Below are 18663 nucleotides of genomic sequence, written 5' to 3' on the forward strand. Positions count from 1 at the left end.
GTGATAGTGGTAGAGGGTGGTAGCAGTTGTGATAGTGGTAGAGGGTGGTAGCAGTTGTGATAGTGGTAGAGGGTGGTAGCAGTTGTGATAGTGGTAGAGGGTGGTAGCAGTTGTGATAGTGGTAGAGGGTGGTAGCAGTTGTGATAGTGGTAGAGGGTGGTAGTGATGGTGGTAGAGGGTGGTAGTGATGGTGGTAGAGGGTGGTAGTGATGGTGGTAGAGGGTGGTAGTGATGGTGGTAGAGGGTGGTAGTGATGGTGGTAGAGGGTGGTAGTGATGGTGGTAGAGGGTGGTAGTGATGGTGGTAGAGGGTGGTAGTGATGGTGGTAGAGGGTGGTAGTGATGGTGGTAGAGGGTGGTAGTGATGGTGGTAGAGGGTGGTAGTGATGGTGGTAGAGGGTGGTAGTGATGGTGGTAGAGGGTGGTAGTGATGGTGGTAGAGGGTGGTAGTGATGGTGGTAGAGGGTGGTAGTGATGGTGGTAGAGGGTGGTAGTGATGGTGGTAGAGGGTGGTAGTGATGGTGGTAGAGGGTGGTAGTGATGGTGGTAGAGGGTGGTAGTGATGGTGGTAGAGGGTGGTAGTGATGGTGGTAGAGGGTGGTAGTGATGGTGGTAGAGGGTGGTAGTGATGGTGGTAGAGGGTGGTAGTGATGGTGGTAGTGGTAGAGGGTGCCTTTTTCAGTGATTGTACTAACTCCTCCAATGTTGCTGGAGTTTTATATAGGGCCACAGAAAACTCCACCTCAGCTGCTGCTTCATCACCATTATGGACGGCTTATGCTCTCAGTGGCCCTTATACACCCAACAACACACCTCTCGTGACATACATAATGACTTATTTTATTCATTCTAGAGTATATTCCATGTTTCTATGTTATTAATATTGTTTATTATGTCATATTAGTTGAATTGTGATAGATAAATAAGCCGCAGAGTTGATAGTGTCATTCTCCAACATTAAACTCGCCTCCCCTCCCTCTGCCCTGTCTGCCATACACCATCAAGAGTCTTCAATAAAGGTAAGTGTGATGTTAAATGTTCACTTATACATTTTATTAGTGCTTTACATTTATTTGGCATTCTTTTCTGCATGTAAACCTATATTTAAGCTAGGGAAGTGACCCCTGAAGTGACTTAGAGCCCTTATGGAGGGGGATTCCCTTTCCAAACAATAACCTCTTCCCTATCTTCCATTCATCAACAACAGCCTTCAATAAAGGTACCTGTCATGCTGAATGTTCAGTCTTTTGTGCATGTAAATCTATCTTTAAGGCAAAAAAAAAAAATTTTTTTTGATACTTTTGGGTGTCTGGAATGAATTAACTGGATTTACATTATTTCTTATGGGGAAAATGGATTCACAAATCGTCAATTTCAGTAACAGTAACACTCTCTGGAACGAATTAATTACGAAAAACAAGGGTCCACTGTATTTGAGGAGGCAGATCATGGTACTGAATATGATATTGTGTATATGGACTTCAGTAAGGCTTTTGATAGAGTTCCACATCAGAGGCTATTGAGGAAACTTAAGGCACATGGAAAAGGAGGAGAAATTTTTTCCTGGGTTGAGGTATGGTTAACGAATAGGCAGTAGCGAGTTTGCATAAATGGGGAGAAATCAGAATGGGGGCACGTCACAAACGGTGTTCCACAGGGGTCAGTGTTGGGCCCCTTGCTGTTCACAATCTACATAGACAACATAGTTGAGGGAATAAATAGCAACATAAGCAAATTTGCTGATGACACCAAAATAGGCTGTCCAATTCATTCTAATGAGGACATTAGACCACTTCAGGATGATTTGAATAGACTGATGCAGTGGTCGGAGAAGTGGCAGATGCAGTTTAATATAGACAAATGCAAAGTTCTAAATGTTGGACAGGAAAATAACCATGTCACATATAAATTAAATAACGTAGATCTTAATATTACAGATTGTGAAAAGGTTAGTAATAATTTAAAACCAAGACAATAGTGCATTAGTGTTCGCAATAAAGCTAACAGAATCCTTGGCTTCATAGCAAGAAGAGTAATAACAGAAGTCCTCAGGTTGTTCAACTCTATATATCTTTGGTTAGGCCTCATTCAGATTATGCTGCACAGTTTTGGTCACCGTATTACAGAATGGATATAAATGCACTGGAAAACATACAAAGGAGGATGACAAAGTTGATCCCATGTATCATAAATCTTCCTTATGAGGATAGACTGAGGGCCCTGAATCTGCACTCTCTAGAAAGGCGTAGAATTAGGGGGGATATGACTGAGGTGTATAAATGGAAAACAGGAATTAATAAAAGGGATGTAAATAGTGTGCTAAAAATATCGAACATAGACAGGACTCGCAGCAAAGGCTTTAAATTGGAAAAATTCTGATCCAGGAAGGATATAAGAAAGCACTGGTTTGGTAATAGAGTTATGGATGAGTGGAACAAACTCCCGAGTAGCCTCATAGACGCCAAGACGTGTAGTTACAAAAATAGATTGGATAAATACATGAGTGGGTGTGGGTAAGTGTGAGTTGGACCTGACTAGCTTGTGCTACTAGGTCGGATGCACTGCTCCTCCCTTCAGTGACATGTCTGACCTCACTAGGTCAAGGCATTGGTTTAAGCTGGTGGGAGAAATGGGGATGCCTCGCATAGGCCAGTAGGCCTGCTGCAGTGTTCCTTCTTTCTTATGTTCAACAACTGAGGTTCCACTGTACCACATACTGAACTGTGCAGGGCTACTATACCTGGAGTATACCTGGAGAGGGTTTTAGGGGTCAATGCCCCCACAGCCTGATCTGAGATCAGACCACATAGTGCAGTGGTTCCCAAACTGGGGGTAAATTACCCCCTGGGGGTAATTTAACCATTTTTGGGGGGTAATGGAGGGGTGACAGAAAAAAAGTTATGAATTCTGAAAATCAAGAAAACAATGCGGTACCCGGTATGAGGATTATTGTTAACTTTGTCTTAGTATATAAAGTTGTAAAGTAAACCTATTATAAGTAAGTAATAAAGTTAAACCAAATAACAATAAACATCAAAAACTAATATACAGTATTAGAAAAGAAGAAATATATAGCTAAGTGTGTGGAAACCCAAAAGTATTTTGACAAGTATGCTTCAGGACAAAAGTCACTCAGTAGCCCAGATCGACCTGTCCAGTACGCGTCACTCACTTCCTGAGGCTGCCTCTATTTCACACTGTCAGTTTATCTGTGAGCATCAGCCGAGGTAGACATAAGCTGGTATGAAGCCAAGAATTCCTAAACTAGCTTCAAGTATGCAACTCCATCCATCCCACTGATGTTCTTGACATCTTTGGTAATAGTCATTAGAGATGCACAATGTTCAAATACAATAAATAAAAGAAAATATCTCAAGTGTTTTAATTTAGCCATATATATCAATAATAACAACATTTTGTGAAAGGGGTAACATGCTTTATGTGGCATGTTAAATTGGGTAACAAGCTGAAAAAGTTTGGGAACCACTGACATAGTGGATCAGGGTCTGACCAACCAGGCTGTTACTGCTGGCTGCACACAAACTGACGTATGAACCACAACTATTGCAACCAAATCTATTCATTTCTATGCTAAGGGCTCTGTGCCTAGGACACAGGAAGTTAGACACAGAAGTAGAATTAGGTGTGCTATGCACACCACAAACTTGTGTTAGTGACTTCCACCTGGATTTCTCTGGAGGTACTGCATGAAGATCTTATTCCTATGAACCGAATCTATAGGAAATGGTAAACCAACACCGTAACATACCATATACTATGTACTAAGAGCACAGGTCAGATTAGTATATGTCAGCATCATCCTACTATCATCTGAACTTTTGAAAAATACTAAGGGCACAACTTCTTTCAGATAGTTCTTTGACTTCTGGATTTCTTAGAAAAAATACAAGAAACAATTTCTTCACCTCAACAAGAAGGCAAAAGACCACCACAGTCACCTTAAACAGGATCTTCATTGGTTCAAGTCACAAAATAAGCATTAGCAGGAAAACAGGAAGCCATGGAAACCTTAGTCTCCTGCTTCACCTCAACAGTTGGGAAACTAAGCATCAAGACATCATTTTCAGTCTCCTTTACCTTCTTCACTTGAGCTGAACTTTGAGTCCTGAATTAAATCCATCACATGGCCAATGGCAGCAATGGTCACTGGAGCACCAGGGTTTGGCTTACTCAGAACCTGCTGATCCTCAGCCACAGTTATTAAACTTGATAACATGTGCCTTTCAAGCATGGAAATATAAACACACATGCAGTATAATGTGATCCTTTATTGACAACATTTCACCCACACAGTGGGCTTTATCAAGTCACAAAGAGATCTACCTGGGTGGAAGGTACGCGAGTATTTATAGGATGAAGTCAGGTTGAAAATGCTGGGTCAGGTGGAGAATGCTGCATGTGACAATCTACCAAGTAGGGTTATAGAGTCTAATACCTTGGGTAGCTTGGAAGAGAGACTGGACAAGTATATGAGTAGACCTTCTGCAGTGTTCCTCCATTATGATGTTCTTATGTGGGATAGCGATGAAGTTTCTTGGCAAGGGGTTCAGCTATGTTACAGAAGCCGTTGTTCTGGTTGAAGTTGATGGATATAGAGAAGTGATGATTCCAGGATTTCTCGGTATCGTGTGCTGTCTTCTCTGGCGATAAGTCTTGTGTTTCTGTAGTTGATTAAATGGTTGTGTGAATTTTGGTGCTGAACACAGGCATTCCTACTCATATACTTATCCAAGACTATAATCCTACTTGGTAGACTGTCACATGCAGCATTCTCCACCTGACCCAGCACTCTCAACCTGACTTCATCCTATAAATACTCGTGTACCTTCCACCCAGGTAGATCTGTTTGTGACTCGATAAAGCCCACTGTGTGGGCGAAACATTGTCAATAAAGTACCACATTATACTGCATGTGTTTATATTTCCATTGTGTTGGTATTTTATACCATTTATTTCCACCTTATGAGAATACATCTCCTCCCTCATTTTGCTTCTTCAATGTCCATCCTAACAACAACAAAAGACTGAAGAAAAAGAACAGCGCTCTGCTTCTCACCACTAAGGTTAGACAGCTTCTCATCCACCCATTAAGTTTTTTTTTTTAGCAAATTCATTCAAAACATTACCAACAACATCGCTCTCTGCATCAAACAGTCACAAACACCTTCTGGTCCACAGTCATCATAACTTTATTGATCTGGCACTTGGAGATAGTGATCCAGTTACCTCTTTAATCCTTTCACTGTCGCATAACCCGAGATTAATAGACTATCTCAGTCGTGTTTGAGGGTAATGTCTGGGTGCGAGTATTATGCAGAGAATTCAGAACTTAAAGATTAGATGAGGGGTTATCAATAGTATTGTTCAGAAGGCTGAAGAGGAGTTGAGATAGTATGGACATTTAGAGGGTATGAAGAAAAATAGCACAAGTAGGGGGGTGGGGGGCTTACAAATCTGGGGTGGAGGGAGGAGTAAGGATCAGCCTAAGAAAGGGGGTAAAGAAAGTTTTGAATGTCCAACAGGCTTGTGAATGTGTTAGAGTGGAGGTTTATGATTTGACTTGCAGTTTTAATGTGTGAAGGGTAACATTTATAAAGGGATTCAGGAAAACCAGTTAGCAAGACTTCAGTTCTAGTGGTGGAAAGTACAGTGCCTGCACTCTGAAAGGGATGGGAATTTTGCAGTTTAGAGGGTCACCTAAACTGTGATGTCAGCACACTTCTGGCAAGAATGAATGAGTGATGCCGAGTGTATTTGCCTCTTTTTTCAGGTTACCCTACCTCAGTGGATGTGGGCAAGTACTAAAAAAAATTCTCAGCCAGCTTTTTAACTTTGTTCAAAAATGTTCATAGTCTTTTACATATGTGCCTCTGGTCCCTGGGCAAGTATCTTAAACTTGCTGCCCAATACCTAGCAGCAAATATATACAGTGGAGCCCAGTGTTTCGGAGGCCATGATTTTTGTGAAATCAGACTTTCGGCAACTTTTTTTCGTCAAAATATAGCCTTTAGAAGTTCTGCAGCCTGTGGAACTCTCTGAAACATGGTATCATGCACAGTGGTGTTTTACACTCCTCACACATAAAACGAGTGTCTCTGCGTTGTTGTGGACGTTTTTTTTTGAATGTGCACAGAACACCTCTTCTGAGCCTTTTTCTTGAAAGCAGTAGCAGGCAGTTGTATTAGGAAGTGATCACCATGCTTCAGACAAGAAGGTAGTTGTTGATAATTTAGTGGGCGGTTTTCTATTGCAGGTGTTGCTCCTTGGTACTTGAATACTATTTGTCTGATGGCAGACAAATAGTATCCAAGCCTTATGGTGGTTTGTTTCTGGTCCTCATCTTGTACATATTCAAAGTTTATTCTCTATAAGGATTACAATGCTGAGTTTACAGAATTTGGTTATTGTGTGGTTTACATGTAGTAAAATAATAATTACAGAGTGTACCACTAGAACACCTAGCATGGCTAGGCATTTCGGGCAGACTTAAATTAAATCTTAAGTTTAAAATATTACAAAATTATGAGGTAAGTTGGTATTATGGCTAAGTGACTAAATACTAGTTTGTGAGTTTAGCAATGTGAATGCTTTTGTTTTGGCACTATACATAGTTTCAGTATTGGAGTATCACAGGCCAACTTATGACTAGTTAAGATTCATTATTTTGAGATTGAGATTGATATTTCTGTTTATGGTCAAATGGGTGAGTGAGTGTAAGTGTTAACCACGAGGTGGTATTCGTGTAATTAGTTGACAGGGTGTATCAGGGAGATAAGATGTTTTCTGATGGTAGTTTTGAAGGTGATGAATGTGTCTGCAGTTTTAGAATTTTCAGGTAGGGTGTTCCAGATTTTAGGGCCTTTGACATACATTGAATTTTTGTAACGGTTTAGTCGGACAAGGGGAATGTCAGAGATGTTTGTGTCTGGTGTTGTGCCTGTGGGTTCTGTCGCAACTATCAAGAAAGCGTTTTAGGTCAAGGTTAATATTGGAATTTAAGGTCCTGTAGATGTAGATTGCACAGTAGTAAGTGTGGATGTACTGAACAGGGAGTAAGTTTAGATCTATGAAGAGTGGGGGTGTGTGTTGCCAGGGATGGGATTTAGTGATTATTCTTACTGCGGCTTTTTGTTGAGTTATTATTGGCTTTAGGTGTGTTGCTGCAGTTGAACCCCAAGCACAGATAGCATAGGTGAGGTATGGATATATAAGTGAATGGTATAGTGTGAGAAGGGCAGTTTGCGGCACGTAGTATCATATCTTGGAGAGGATCCCAACATTATTATAAGCAATGAGCATGGAAATGTCAGGAAGATGGAAAAAGAGTTTTATGTACCACTTATAACTCTTGCGAACACAATCAGCAAACCCAATCTGCATGTCACATTTGTCCACTGAGCGCATATTGAAGGTGCAATCAATCACAGCTGCAAGTTTTAGAATGGGTTCATTGCTGTCACTATGCTGCCTGCCAGTATTTGTCATTTCGTTAGGGTGAACTGATGACAACAGTGTGACATCTCGTTTGTCATACCTCCGAAATGCCACGATGTCATTGGCAGCAAACGCCTGCACCTCACCTCTACTGGTGCCAGTGTTAAACCTGGGCATATGTTTACGATTTGCACGCACTGTGCCACACACATCTGTCATGTTCACTCGCAAAAAAATCACTGAGTGAAAGGCTTGTGTACCAGTTCTTCTTTCTTTCAACACACCGGCCGTATCCCACCGAGGCGGGGTGGCCCAAAAGGAAAAACGAAAGTTTCTCCTTTTGCATTTAGTAATATATACAGGAGAAGAGGTTACTAGCCCCTTGCTCCCGGCATTTTAGTCGCCTCTTACAACACGCATGGCTTACGGAGGAAGAATTCTGTTCCACTTCCCCATGGAGGTAAGAGGAAATAAACAAGAACAAGAACTAGAAAGAAAATAGAAGAAAACCCAAAGGGGTGTGTATATATATGCTTGTATATGTATGTGTAGTGTGACCTAAGTGTAAGTAGAAGTAGCAAGACATACCTGAAATCTTGCATGTGTATGAGACAGAAAAAAAAAGACACCAGCAATCCTACCATCGTGTAAAACAGTTACAGGCTTCAGTTTTACATTCACTTGGCAGGACGGTAGTACCTCCCTGGGCGGTTGCTGTCTACCAACCTACTACCTAGGTTGTGTACCAGTTATCAGTATACAATACATGTATATGCCCCTTACCAAGGTATGGTTCTATCATTGTTCTAACCACATCACCAGAGATGCCCAATAACTTACTGGTATTTTGCAATGTATAACTTCCAGTGTACACAATAATATCCAATACAAGACCATTGTAGCAATCACAAAGCACAAACAACTTTATACCAAAGCGTTTCCTCTTGCTTGGTATGTACTGCTTGAAAGAGTCTTCCTTTGAACAGAATCCAAGACTCGTCAATAACAAGCTTCCTGAAGGGATAAAAATACATATTGAATTTCTCTTTCAGATACACAAACACATTCCTAATCTTATACAACCTGTCGTTTCTGTCAGGCCTGGTTTTGTCTGAGAAGTGAAGCATACGTAATAGTAGCACAAATCGATTCACTCGCATTATATCACTGAAACCTGGGGTTGCAATCAGGCGGTCTGTTGACCAGTATGATTTCACAGTGTGCTTATACACATGTGGCATAAGCATTATTGTGGCAAAGAAAAGATACATCTCAGCCACAGTTGTCTCCTTCCACTGGTGTAGACGTGATTTTGATGAAAGTATTGTGTTCGCCATGGTGTAATTGAAGTATCTGTTGCTTTCCCTGACAACAATTTCCATCAGGGGTTCGTCAAAGAATAACTCGAAACATTCCAGTTCACTGGCATTGTTGCCCAGTGTACAAGATGGCCGTATTCCACTTTGGCTATCATCAAACTGGTGGGGATTTGGAACAAAATTGGCAGCTTCCTGCCAATCCCAGGTGCAGTCTGCTGGTGGGTACTGAACACTGACAGGTGGTTGTGGTTGTGGAGGTTGTGGTTGTGGAGGCTGGTGTGGTGGGTGGGTAGGGGATGGTGGCCTTTGTTGTAGATCAGCTGAGGCAGCGGTGTGGGTGGCAGCATAGGCCACTGCTGGTGCCTCACGGCCGGCACCACCACCACCATGTACATTTTCCATCCCAATTGCAACACTATCATCTTCATTTTCACTATCTGTTCCTGTTGTACAGTCACGGGATGTACTCCAAGATGTACTCCTTCCCCTTGGAATAGCATATGGCACACTACCAGAACGCATATATTGTCGTATATACTGACGCTTCACTGGAGAATATTCCGCTTCACTATTGCTACTGGAAGTGTTTTCAAGAGCTTGTAGTTCATATTCACTATCACTATCATCACCACTGCTCACATCTGAGTCCGGGATATGGGAAAATAGGGGTTTCCTCTTTCGTTCTGGTACAACTGAACGTGAACAAGACGGCCCAGCAGCAGAGGTGGAAGGCTGAGGGTCGTCTGGGTTTTCCCCACTATTACCGGTATTATGGTCATTAGTTTCGGTCACAACTTCATCAAAACTTTGAAACTCATCTTCACTGGCACTTCCATCTGTATTAGAACTGTCACTGGGGAACAAAAGTGTTCCAAATCACCGAGGAGTGAGGAGTTTCTTACCACGAGGCATGGTGAACAAGGTCTACTAAAATGGCGTTCCCACAATGCGCCACTAGGTCCCAGATTTTTTTCTACCGCGCACACCGACCACACACACCCATTCTCTCACATCTAGGCCTACCAACCTTTTCCCTTGAGATTTGAAAGTGCTAGAATTTATGCGTATTAGTACGTCAATAACCCTGGAACATAAGCCATACTACTACGTTGGAAACCCTGAAAGGGTTAAGGTATCAAAGCCCTATCTGGGGTTACTTCCCTTTTTTGTCTTTTACTGGCACTAGGACCAGCTTGAGAGTCACTGTACCCGTCGCACAAAAAATCTGTCCAGAGAGGTCTGTTTCTGGCGTCTCTAAGATCTGCCTAGAATGGGACAGAGCATTGTCATTGAACATGTTGCAGACACAGCCTGCAACAGCTTTGTTAGGGTGATATTTCTCCACAAAACTTTGCAACTCACTCCGCTTTGCACACGTTCTTAAATCACTGAAGAAGGCACATTCTCCCCTCTCTCTTCCTCCTCCTCCTCTGAAGCAATTTCCTCAGCTGCAATCTGTTGCTGCTCCAGTTAAAGGTCTTGCAGCTCTTCAGTGGTTAGCTCCTCCTGTGGTCGTCCACCAACTCTTTCACATTCTGGCCACTCACATCCAACCCCACGGACTTCCCCAAAGACACAATATTCTATCGTGTTTCTCGCCTTCTTTATCAAAGGGCTGGTACTCGGAACTTTCTTTGGCACCATGGTGGCTTATTTAGCAGTCACACTCAATAGACAAGGACAAAAAACAATGGATTATTACGAAATGTTTCAGATGAATGCACAGAGTGATGCTCACTCAATGAGAAACAAAGGCAAACTGAGTCACAAATGCATGGGATGCTTTGTGTGGGCGCTTGAGTGGTCGAGTCACGTGGACGCGTTTGGTACAGACCATTTTCAACTATGAAAACCGAGTGGGTGTACGAAAACTGGGACAAAATTTAGACAAAAACTCGTCAAAAACCGAATCCTACAAAAACTGGGGTATACAAAAACTGAGGCTCCACTGTATTTAGAAGTTTGGTGGTCTTGTTTATATTAACTGCTTAAAGCTGCAGTTTCCAAGAACCTATCAATGACGTTAAGTTAGGACTTACTGTATATAACTTGTAAAAGCTAATAAATCACTTACTATACCTAATGTCAGCCACAATACCAACAAAGAAAAACTTAATAGCAGTCACTGCTTGTTACAGCTGTATAAATTTACTTTACCTGACATAAAAGTATGCATTTTTTGAGGTGTCTTACCTTTCACATGAGCTGGAAGAACTGAACAAACTTCAAAGATCTGCTGCTCTGTAAGAACCAGCGATTCTAGGAAGGTCTCTGCTCGTGTCACAGTGTCCGTTTCTAAATCAAGATTTTCACACATTTTTACACAATTCACACACTGACTGTCTTTTTCATTCTTGCCCTTACACTTTTCTCTATGTGATTTGCTGTCACAACATACAGTTTCACTCTTCAAGAGCATGTCAGGTACACTGTCACCTAGTCTGGCCTTCTTGGAAGGTTTCGCTTCTGGACTTCCGGAATCTGAGGAATCACCACTAATTTGTCTCCTCTTTGAACTTTCTCGATGACTAGAATTATCTGTAAGCAAACTGGCTATTGACGTTAAACTGGGCACATCACCTTTAACATCTTTATCACACGTCCTTAACTGAGTTTTATTGGAAGAGCAAGGTTGACTTGTGGCTACCACACCCATATGACTATTGGCTGCACTATTCAAAACAGAAAAACTGATATCCTGTTTAGAAATCTCTTCAGCGTCACACACAACACTCTGCTTTTCAGATTTTTCTTTATTCTCTTCACTTTCATCTGTCTGCTTTTCAGATTTTTCTTTATTCTCTTCACTTTCATCCGTCTGCTTTTCAGATTTTTCTTTATTCTCTTCACTTTCATCCATCTGCTTTTCAGATTTTTCTTTATTCTCTTCACTTTCATCTGTCTGCTTTTCAGATTTTTCTTTATTCTCTTCACTTTCATCCGTCTGCTTTTCAGATTTTTCTTTATTCTCTTCACTTTCATCTGTCTGCTTTTCAGATTTTTCTTTATTCTCTTCACTTTCATCTGTCTGCTTTTCAGATTTTTCTTTATTCTCTTCACTTTCATCTGTCTGCTTTTCAGATTTTTCTTTATTCTCTTCACTTTCATCTGTCTGCTTTTCAGATTTTTCTTTATTCTCTTCACTTTCATCTGTCTGCTTTTCAGATTTTTCTTTATTCTCTTCACTTTCATCTGTCTGCTTTTCAGATTTTTCTTTATTCTCTTCACTTTCATCTGTCTGCTTTTCAGATTTTTCTTTATTCTCTTCACTTTCATCTGTCTGCTTTTCAGATTTTTCTTTATTCTCTTCACTTTCATCTGTCTGCTTTTCAGATTTTTCTTTATTCTCTTCACTTTCATCTGTCTGCTTTTCAGATTTTTCTTTATTCTCTTCACTTTCATCTGTCTGCTTTTCAGATTTTTCTTTATTCTCTTCACTTACATCTGTCTGCTTTTCAGATTTTTCTTCATTCTCTTCACAGTCATCTGTCTGCTTTTCAGATTTTTCTTTATTCTCTTCACATACAGCTATCTGCTTTTCAGATTTTTTATTCTCTTCACATACATCCATCTGCTTTTCAGATTTTTCTATGCAATCTTCACATTCATCTGTCTGCTTTTCAGATTTTTCTTTATTCTCTTCACATACAGCTATCTGCTTTTCAGATTTTTTATTCTCTTCACATACATCCATCTGCTTTTCAGATTTTTCTATGCAATCTTCACATTCATCTGCCTGCTTTTCAGATTTGTCTTTATTCTCCTCACATACATCTATCTGCTTTTCAGATTGTTCTTTATTCTCTTCATATACATATGTCTGCTTTTGTGAATTACTTTCTAACTTTACACTAATTTGTTTTTCAGAATGTTGAACCATTTCTTCACATGGCACTGTTTGTTTTTTTGACTGCTCCTGAACCTCTATTTCACAAGAATCTTCTGGTTTGCCACAATGTTGTTGAAACTTTCCTTCACATGACTCACTCTCTCTGTCACAAGATTGTAAAGTGTCTTCCTTCACAGGCTTGACCTGTTTTTCATTAGACTGCTGAACTGCCTTTTTTGTAAACTCTTTCAGGTTTTCAGAATGCTTTTGAAACTCTTCCTCTACCAACTGGCTATGTTCTTTAGAATAATTCTGAAGTACTGACTTGCTTTGTTCTATGTCTTTTTTACATGCCTCTCTCTCTCCTCGGGAATAATGCTGGAGGTCTTCCACACCTAATTCCTTCTGTTTGTCATGATTTTCCTGACTCTCATTATCACATGACTGACACTGAGTTTCAGAATGTTGCTGAATTTCTTCCTTATGCAACTCTCTCTGTTTTTCTGAATGCTGTTGAGCCTTGTTTTCACAAGAGTCACTTTGCTTTTTTGAGTGCTGGACCTCATTTTCACATGATACACACTCACTGTCTGAATAACTTAATGACACACTTTGTTTATCTGAATGCTGCTGAACATTATTTTCGCTAGGCTCTTTTTCAGCCTTTGAATATTGAGCCTCATTTTTATAAAACTCTTTTGGTTTTTCTGAATGTTGTTCAACATTTTTGCATGAGTTTTGTTTTTCCAAATGTTGCTGAACATTATCATTTTGTATTGTTTGATTCTCACTTACACTTTCATCACATTCATCATTATTCACATGAGGAGATTTGACTTTCTCTTCTTTTTCAGCATCATTTTCATGATGTGATGCACTGTTCTGTAGTTCAGCTGAAGTTTCAGATTCTGCAAGGTTTAGTGAATCTGTAGAATTCTGAAGAATGCTATTCTCTTCATCATTCAAATGTAATGATTCCTCATCTGTACCCTCATCTAGATCTTCCTGTGGCAGTGTCTCAGATATACCCCTTCTGTCCTGAGGTCTGCGACCATCTCGCCCATTTGCAGCTGGTGAAGAAGTTCCTGCCTGAGCGGAGCTCTTTCCTTTTTTAGAACTTCTAGGGGAATACTGAGGTGATGCACCATTAGTTTTCTTTGAATTAACTGTTGGTGGGCTATCTCGCTTCTTTCTTTTGCGTCCTCTACTTGTAGGAGGCGTAATTTGCAAGTTTTCTGATGCTGCACTCATCCCTGAGCTGTTACTCTCTCTCTGACCCCGTCTCTTTGATGGAGTTGAAGATGTAACACTGTTTCCCACACTGCTGGCATTTGAATCTGTACTTCCTCCTCTATTTCTTTGGCCCCTACCTCTCGGTGATATACTTTTGGGAGATTTATTTGAAGCAGCAGCAGGTGAGCGGCCTCCTGCACGTCCTCTGGGACTAGTTCTTTGAGGAGTGTCTGGTGTGGAAATGCCTCGACGGGTTTTTCTTGGAGGTGACTCCCGAGTTGTCTGTGTTGGGCTGGTATATGTAAGGTTCTTTCTCTGTCCCCGCAGAGTCTCTGGTGGAGTTACTGCAGCATTAGATGTAGAGGAACCCTCATCTCTTCCTCGCTTCCTTGTAGTCATTTTCTCCTCTATACTCTCATCTGTAATTGAAAGTAATATTTTAAAAAAATATATATTTATGCACATTTTCATTTTCCTTGCAGAGGCAAGTATAACACTCTACAAAGGATAATACTCTACAAAAAACTGAAAGAACTATTTTAGTATGAAATGAGAAACCTATCTCAATGTCAGGCAAGGTGGAATGTCTATGAATACCCTTTGATTGTTGCCTATCAGGGAAACAAATTATGGACAATATAATGTGACAAGTGAATATGAGGATTGGGTTTTTTAACAGTCATGCTGCTGCTGCAGCAGCAGCATGGTATGTACAATTTACCTAAAGGTTTCAATATACCCCCGATGAATACATGGTGCTTACCCTATCTTGTTTTTATACAATGCTCATCATGGTATTCTACTCTAACAAATTCCGAGAAAAAAAAAAAATCAAGTTATCCAGGTATGATAGTGGCTTTCTTTGCTCCAATTAAATTATGTAAACACACACTGTAACTTTAGCAAAGAAATAAATTTTTATTCTTATTATTATTAGGATGAACTGCTAATACAGTACTGTAAAATAAATGCAAATAATGGCAAACATGACTAAAACAGTTGAAATTAACCCATGTCTATAAAATTTTTAACACTGTCTAGATAACTTTACTACAAATTTCAAAAGGATAGGAAACTAAATCAATATTGCCCCCAGGGAAATTGAACATAATTTAGAAGTACAGTATCATACCCATTATTTACAGCCAGGCATTAACCCTTTCAGGGTCGACAGGCCCTCTCAGAGACTTGTTCTCAGGGTCGCCCAAATTTAAAAAAAAAAAATTATTTTTTCTTATGAAAAGATAGAGAATCTTTTCCCAATCATAATGACACCAAAAGTATGAAATTTGATGGAAAACTCATGGAATTATGCTCTCGCGAAGTTAGCGAACTTGACGATGTTTACGCATCGGCAATTTTGCCCACTTTGAGCCCTATTTTCGGCCAATTCCACTGTGCTAGTTGACAAAAATCATGAATATTTCGCTAGAACTTTATTTTTTTCTACCGAATGAGTGCAAGAAACCACCCATTTACCGATTTTAACTATCCAATACAGTGGTCAGAATTTAGCAATTTTGCCAATTTCACACAAATTTCAAAAGATGCCAATTCCAAATAGGGTCCAGAATCATTGTAAAATCACAAAATCATCTATGGTAATATGTCTTCCTTCAGAATGAGACCGGAAAACTAGAATACAAGATAAATCTATCAAATCATGAAGTCAGTGTTTTAACAAAACTGTCAAAGTTTTTTTTCATAACTGTGCTGCAGGATTTTGATATTGGAAAACACGGCCACATAGACCATCTTCATATGTAGGCCTACCAGCTTCTCACTAGATTTAGAGAATTTAGGGTACTTAAAGCAAAACCCTGGTGCCTGCGATTTAGTAAGGCCAACGAAAGGGTTAATACCTTGTATGCACTAATAGAAAGTTTATATTGTCAGGAAAATAATTAAAGTCAATTGAGGATTATATATTGAATTGATGATCAGTAAAATTTACAGAGTGAGAAATTATGCTAGGAACCTGAAAAATGCAAGTAAGAAGGACTTTTTTACATGCTGGTATGAGTGAAGTTTGGGGTGCCAGTGTAATGAATAGCCCTTTGATTGAACTTTGTATAGAGGGGTTTTATAGGTAATACATATTTTAAAAAAAAGGATAAATAAGTAACGATTGATGTAGGCGAAATGACAGTAGTTTTTTGGATTATGTATTGGTAGATAAAGACTGTTGAGTAACTTCCCCGGGTGTACATTTTATCGAGGGCCCAAAATATATCAGATCCTTTCTATTTACTACACCAGATAAAAAGGGAGATGGGGTCGGAGAATAGAAGCATCAGGAAGAGAGGGTGAAGGTTTATAAACTAAAAAGGGGCAGTTGGGTAAGATATAAACAGCTATTGGAGGATAGATGGGGCTGGAGCATAGGCAAGGGAAAGAAGGGAAAGGGGTAGGTTTAAAAAAGTAGTGTTAGGTGTTCAGCAAAATTTGTGGTTACAGGAAGTGGGTGCAGGAGGAAGGGCGATTGGGGGAATGTGATGTAAAAAGTATTTAAGGGGGAAAAAAATTAGCATATGAGGAATTTTTTCAAAGTAGAATGATGCAAAGGAGGAAGGTATATGGAGAAAAAAAAGAGGTTAAAGTGGTGAAACAAGTAAAAAGAGCAAATGAGGGGGAATGGGGGAGCTGTTTCAAAAATTTTTTTTTGAAAAAATAAAAAATTTTTGGGGAATTAACAAATTAAAAGCCCAGAAAAAAATGGTTTTCATTAAAAAAAGGGAGGAGAGTTATTAAATGATTAGAGGGTTTTGGGGAAAATGGAAAAATTTTTGAAATTGTTAAATGTTATAAGATAGGGGAAACTGTGATTTGTGTATGGGCGGAGGAATAACATCTTGTAGGGTGAGGAAAGACCAGTTGTGGTGTGGGGGGAAATTAAGTGAGGCGTAGGTAAAAGAGGGGGGAAGGCGGCGGGTTGTGGGATAAAGATGAAATTTAAAAACAGGGGGGATATGTTTGGGTAGTTTGGTGCAATTATTTAATAAATTTTGGAAGGGTAAGGTACCGGGTTGGCAGAGGCATGTAGTTCCTGTATAAAGGCAAAAGGGGGTAAAAATAAAAATTATAGGGGGTAAGTCTGTTGAGTGTCCGGGAAAAATGTATGGTAGGTTATAATTGAAAAATTAAGTAAAAAGAATGGATGCAGATGAACAAAGGCTTTAGGAAAGGTAGGTGTTGGACCAGGGGTTTTCAGTAAACATATAAGTGAACAGTATTTAGATAAGGCAAAGGGGCTTTGTGGCATTTTGGATTTGGAAAGGCGTTGACAGGGTGGGTGGGGGGGAATGTGGCGATGTTGCAAGTGTATGGTGGGAGGGGGTTACTGAAAGCAGTGAAAGTTTTTGAGGATAGTGAGGCTCAAGTTAGAGTATGAGAAAAAGGGAAACCCAGTAAAAATAGGCCTTAACAAAAGGGTGTGTGATGTCACCGTGGTTGTTTTTAAAATATTTATAGATGGGGTTGTAAAAAAAGTAAATCAGTCTTGGGAGGCGTGGGGTTAAAAAATGGGGAAACACACACATGGGAGTTGTCCAGCTTCTTTGCTGATGACACTGTCTCTTAGATTCGAAGAAACTGCAAGTTTGGATGAATTTTTGGGGTGCAAAAAAAAAATTAAAGGTAATACAGGAAAAGTAGTTAAGGATAACAAAAAGATTAGGCGATAAAGATTGAATATCAGATTGGAGGGGGGAGTATGGAGGAGGTGGCGTTTCAGATATTTGGGATGGGCGTGTCAGCGGATGGGGCCATGAAAAAGGAATTAAATTGATGAAAAAGAGTGAGTGGTGCCAGGGGTCTGTGGAGACAGAAAATTTGTCCTTGGGGGCAAAAGGGAATGTGGGGGTATGGTTTTTCCGCTCTTATATGGGTGTAACATGGGTATAATGTTGCGAGGGGGAGAAGGCAGGCGTGGAGATGTCATGTCTGAGGGGAATTGTGGGGAAAATAATGCAGAGTCGTAGTTTGGAGTTGGAGGAGGTGCGGGATTCCCAAAAATGTTGTCAAGAGGGCTAGGAAGGGGTTTTTGGTGGTTGGACATGTAGAGAGGGAAAGGGGGAAAAGAATAACTTCAAAAATGTATCAGTCTTGTGGAAGGAAGGCGGGTAAATGGCCTAGGAAGGGTTGGAGGGGAGAAGGGGGGTGCCGGACCCCGGGGATGTGGCGTGTTTGATAGGAGTGAAAGGAGACAAATGGTTTTTTAAAACTTGATGTGCTGTTGGGTGGAGCAAAAAAACATTTATGAAGGGGTTCAGAAACCCGAGGGGGCTTGAGTCCTGGAGATGGGAAGTGTGCTTGCACTCTGGGAGGTTTAATGTTTCAGTTTAAAAAAATGAGTGAAACACCCTTCTGCAAAACATGATGGGGTGAATGATGGTGAAAGTTTTTTTTTTTTGGGCCACCCTGCCTTGGTGAGAATGGTCATGTGATAATAAAAAAATAATAAAATATCCCCATTTACAGCCAGGCATTCCCTTTCAGTAAAAACCACCCATTTACCGATTTTAACTATCCAATACAGTGGTCAGAATTTAGCAATTTTGCCAATTTCACACAAATTTCAAAAGATGCCAATTCCAAATAGGGTCCAGAATAAACAAGACAGACATTCCTGGCACTAAAATGACATTTCCCCTGTTATCAGTCACGTCCCAATGCCCTTCTTACATTCTTTTGCTTTCCACTTTGAATTTTTATTCTCACAAAAAATAGAAGATTTACTGTTATGCAGACTACTGCATTAGTGTAAAAAATGGTATAAATAATGTCGGCACACTTGTGAAAGAATATTAGACTCGCCAGTTGACATGTA

At 40.2% G+C, this 18663-nt stretch overlaps 2 protein-coding genes across 4 annotated transcripts in view; both read right to left on the reverse strand.

The window, feature by feature from the left end:
• Nucleotides 1-4317: 4317 nt before the first annotated feature.
• The window catches only part of LOC128695003 (glutamic acid-rich protein), a 34783-nt gene continuing 20437 nt past the window's right edge, over nt 4318-18663 (reverse strand). For 2 of the 3 annotated variants that reach the window (XM_070080204.1, XM_070080206.1), the window contains exons 2-3: nt 10967-14254; nt 4320-4681 (exon numbers count right to left, since the gene is read on the reverse strand). In XM_070080204.1, the coding sequence (XP_069936305.1) occupies nt 4530-4681; nt 10967-14254 (3440 nt within the window). In that variant the 3' untranslated portion in view covers nt 4320-4529. Of the gene's footprint in view, nt 4682-10966; nt 14255-18663 lie in introns of all 3 variants that reach the window. The other variant, XM_070080205.1, reaches the window with a different exon arrangement.
• On the reverse strand, nt 7729-9649 carry LOC138851269 (uncharacterized; the record flags this gene model as incomplete). Its single annotated transcript, XM_070080215.1, has 1 exon — nt 7729-9649. A coding segment is annotated over one exon (1290 nt), but the record flags the coding sequence as incomplete, so codon positions are not given.

This window comes from Cherax quadricarinatus, unplaced genomic scaffold, assembly GCF_038502225.1.
Source record: "Cherax quadricarinatus isolate ZL_2023a unplaced genomic scaffold, ASM3850222v1 Contig224, whole genome shotgun sequence".
In the NCBI taxonomy this organism is placed as follows: Eukaryota; Metazoa; Arthropoda; class Malacostraca; order Decapoda; family Parastacidae; genus Cherax; species Cherax quadricarinatus.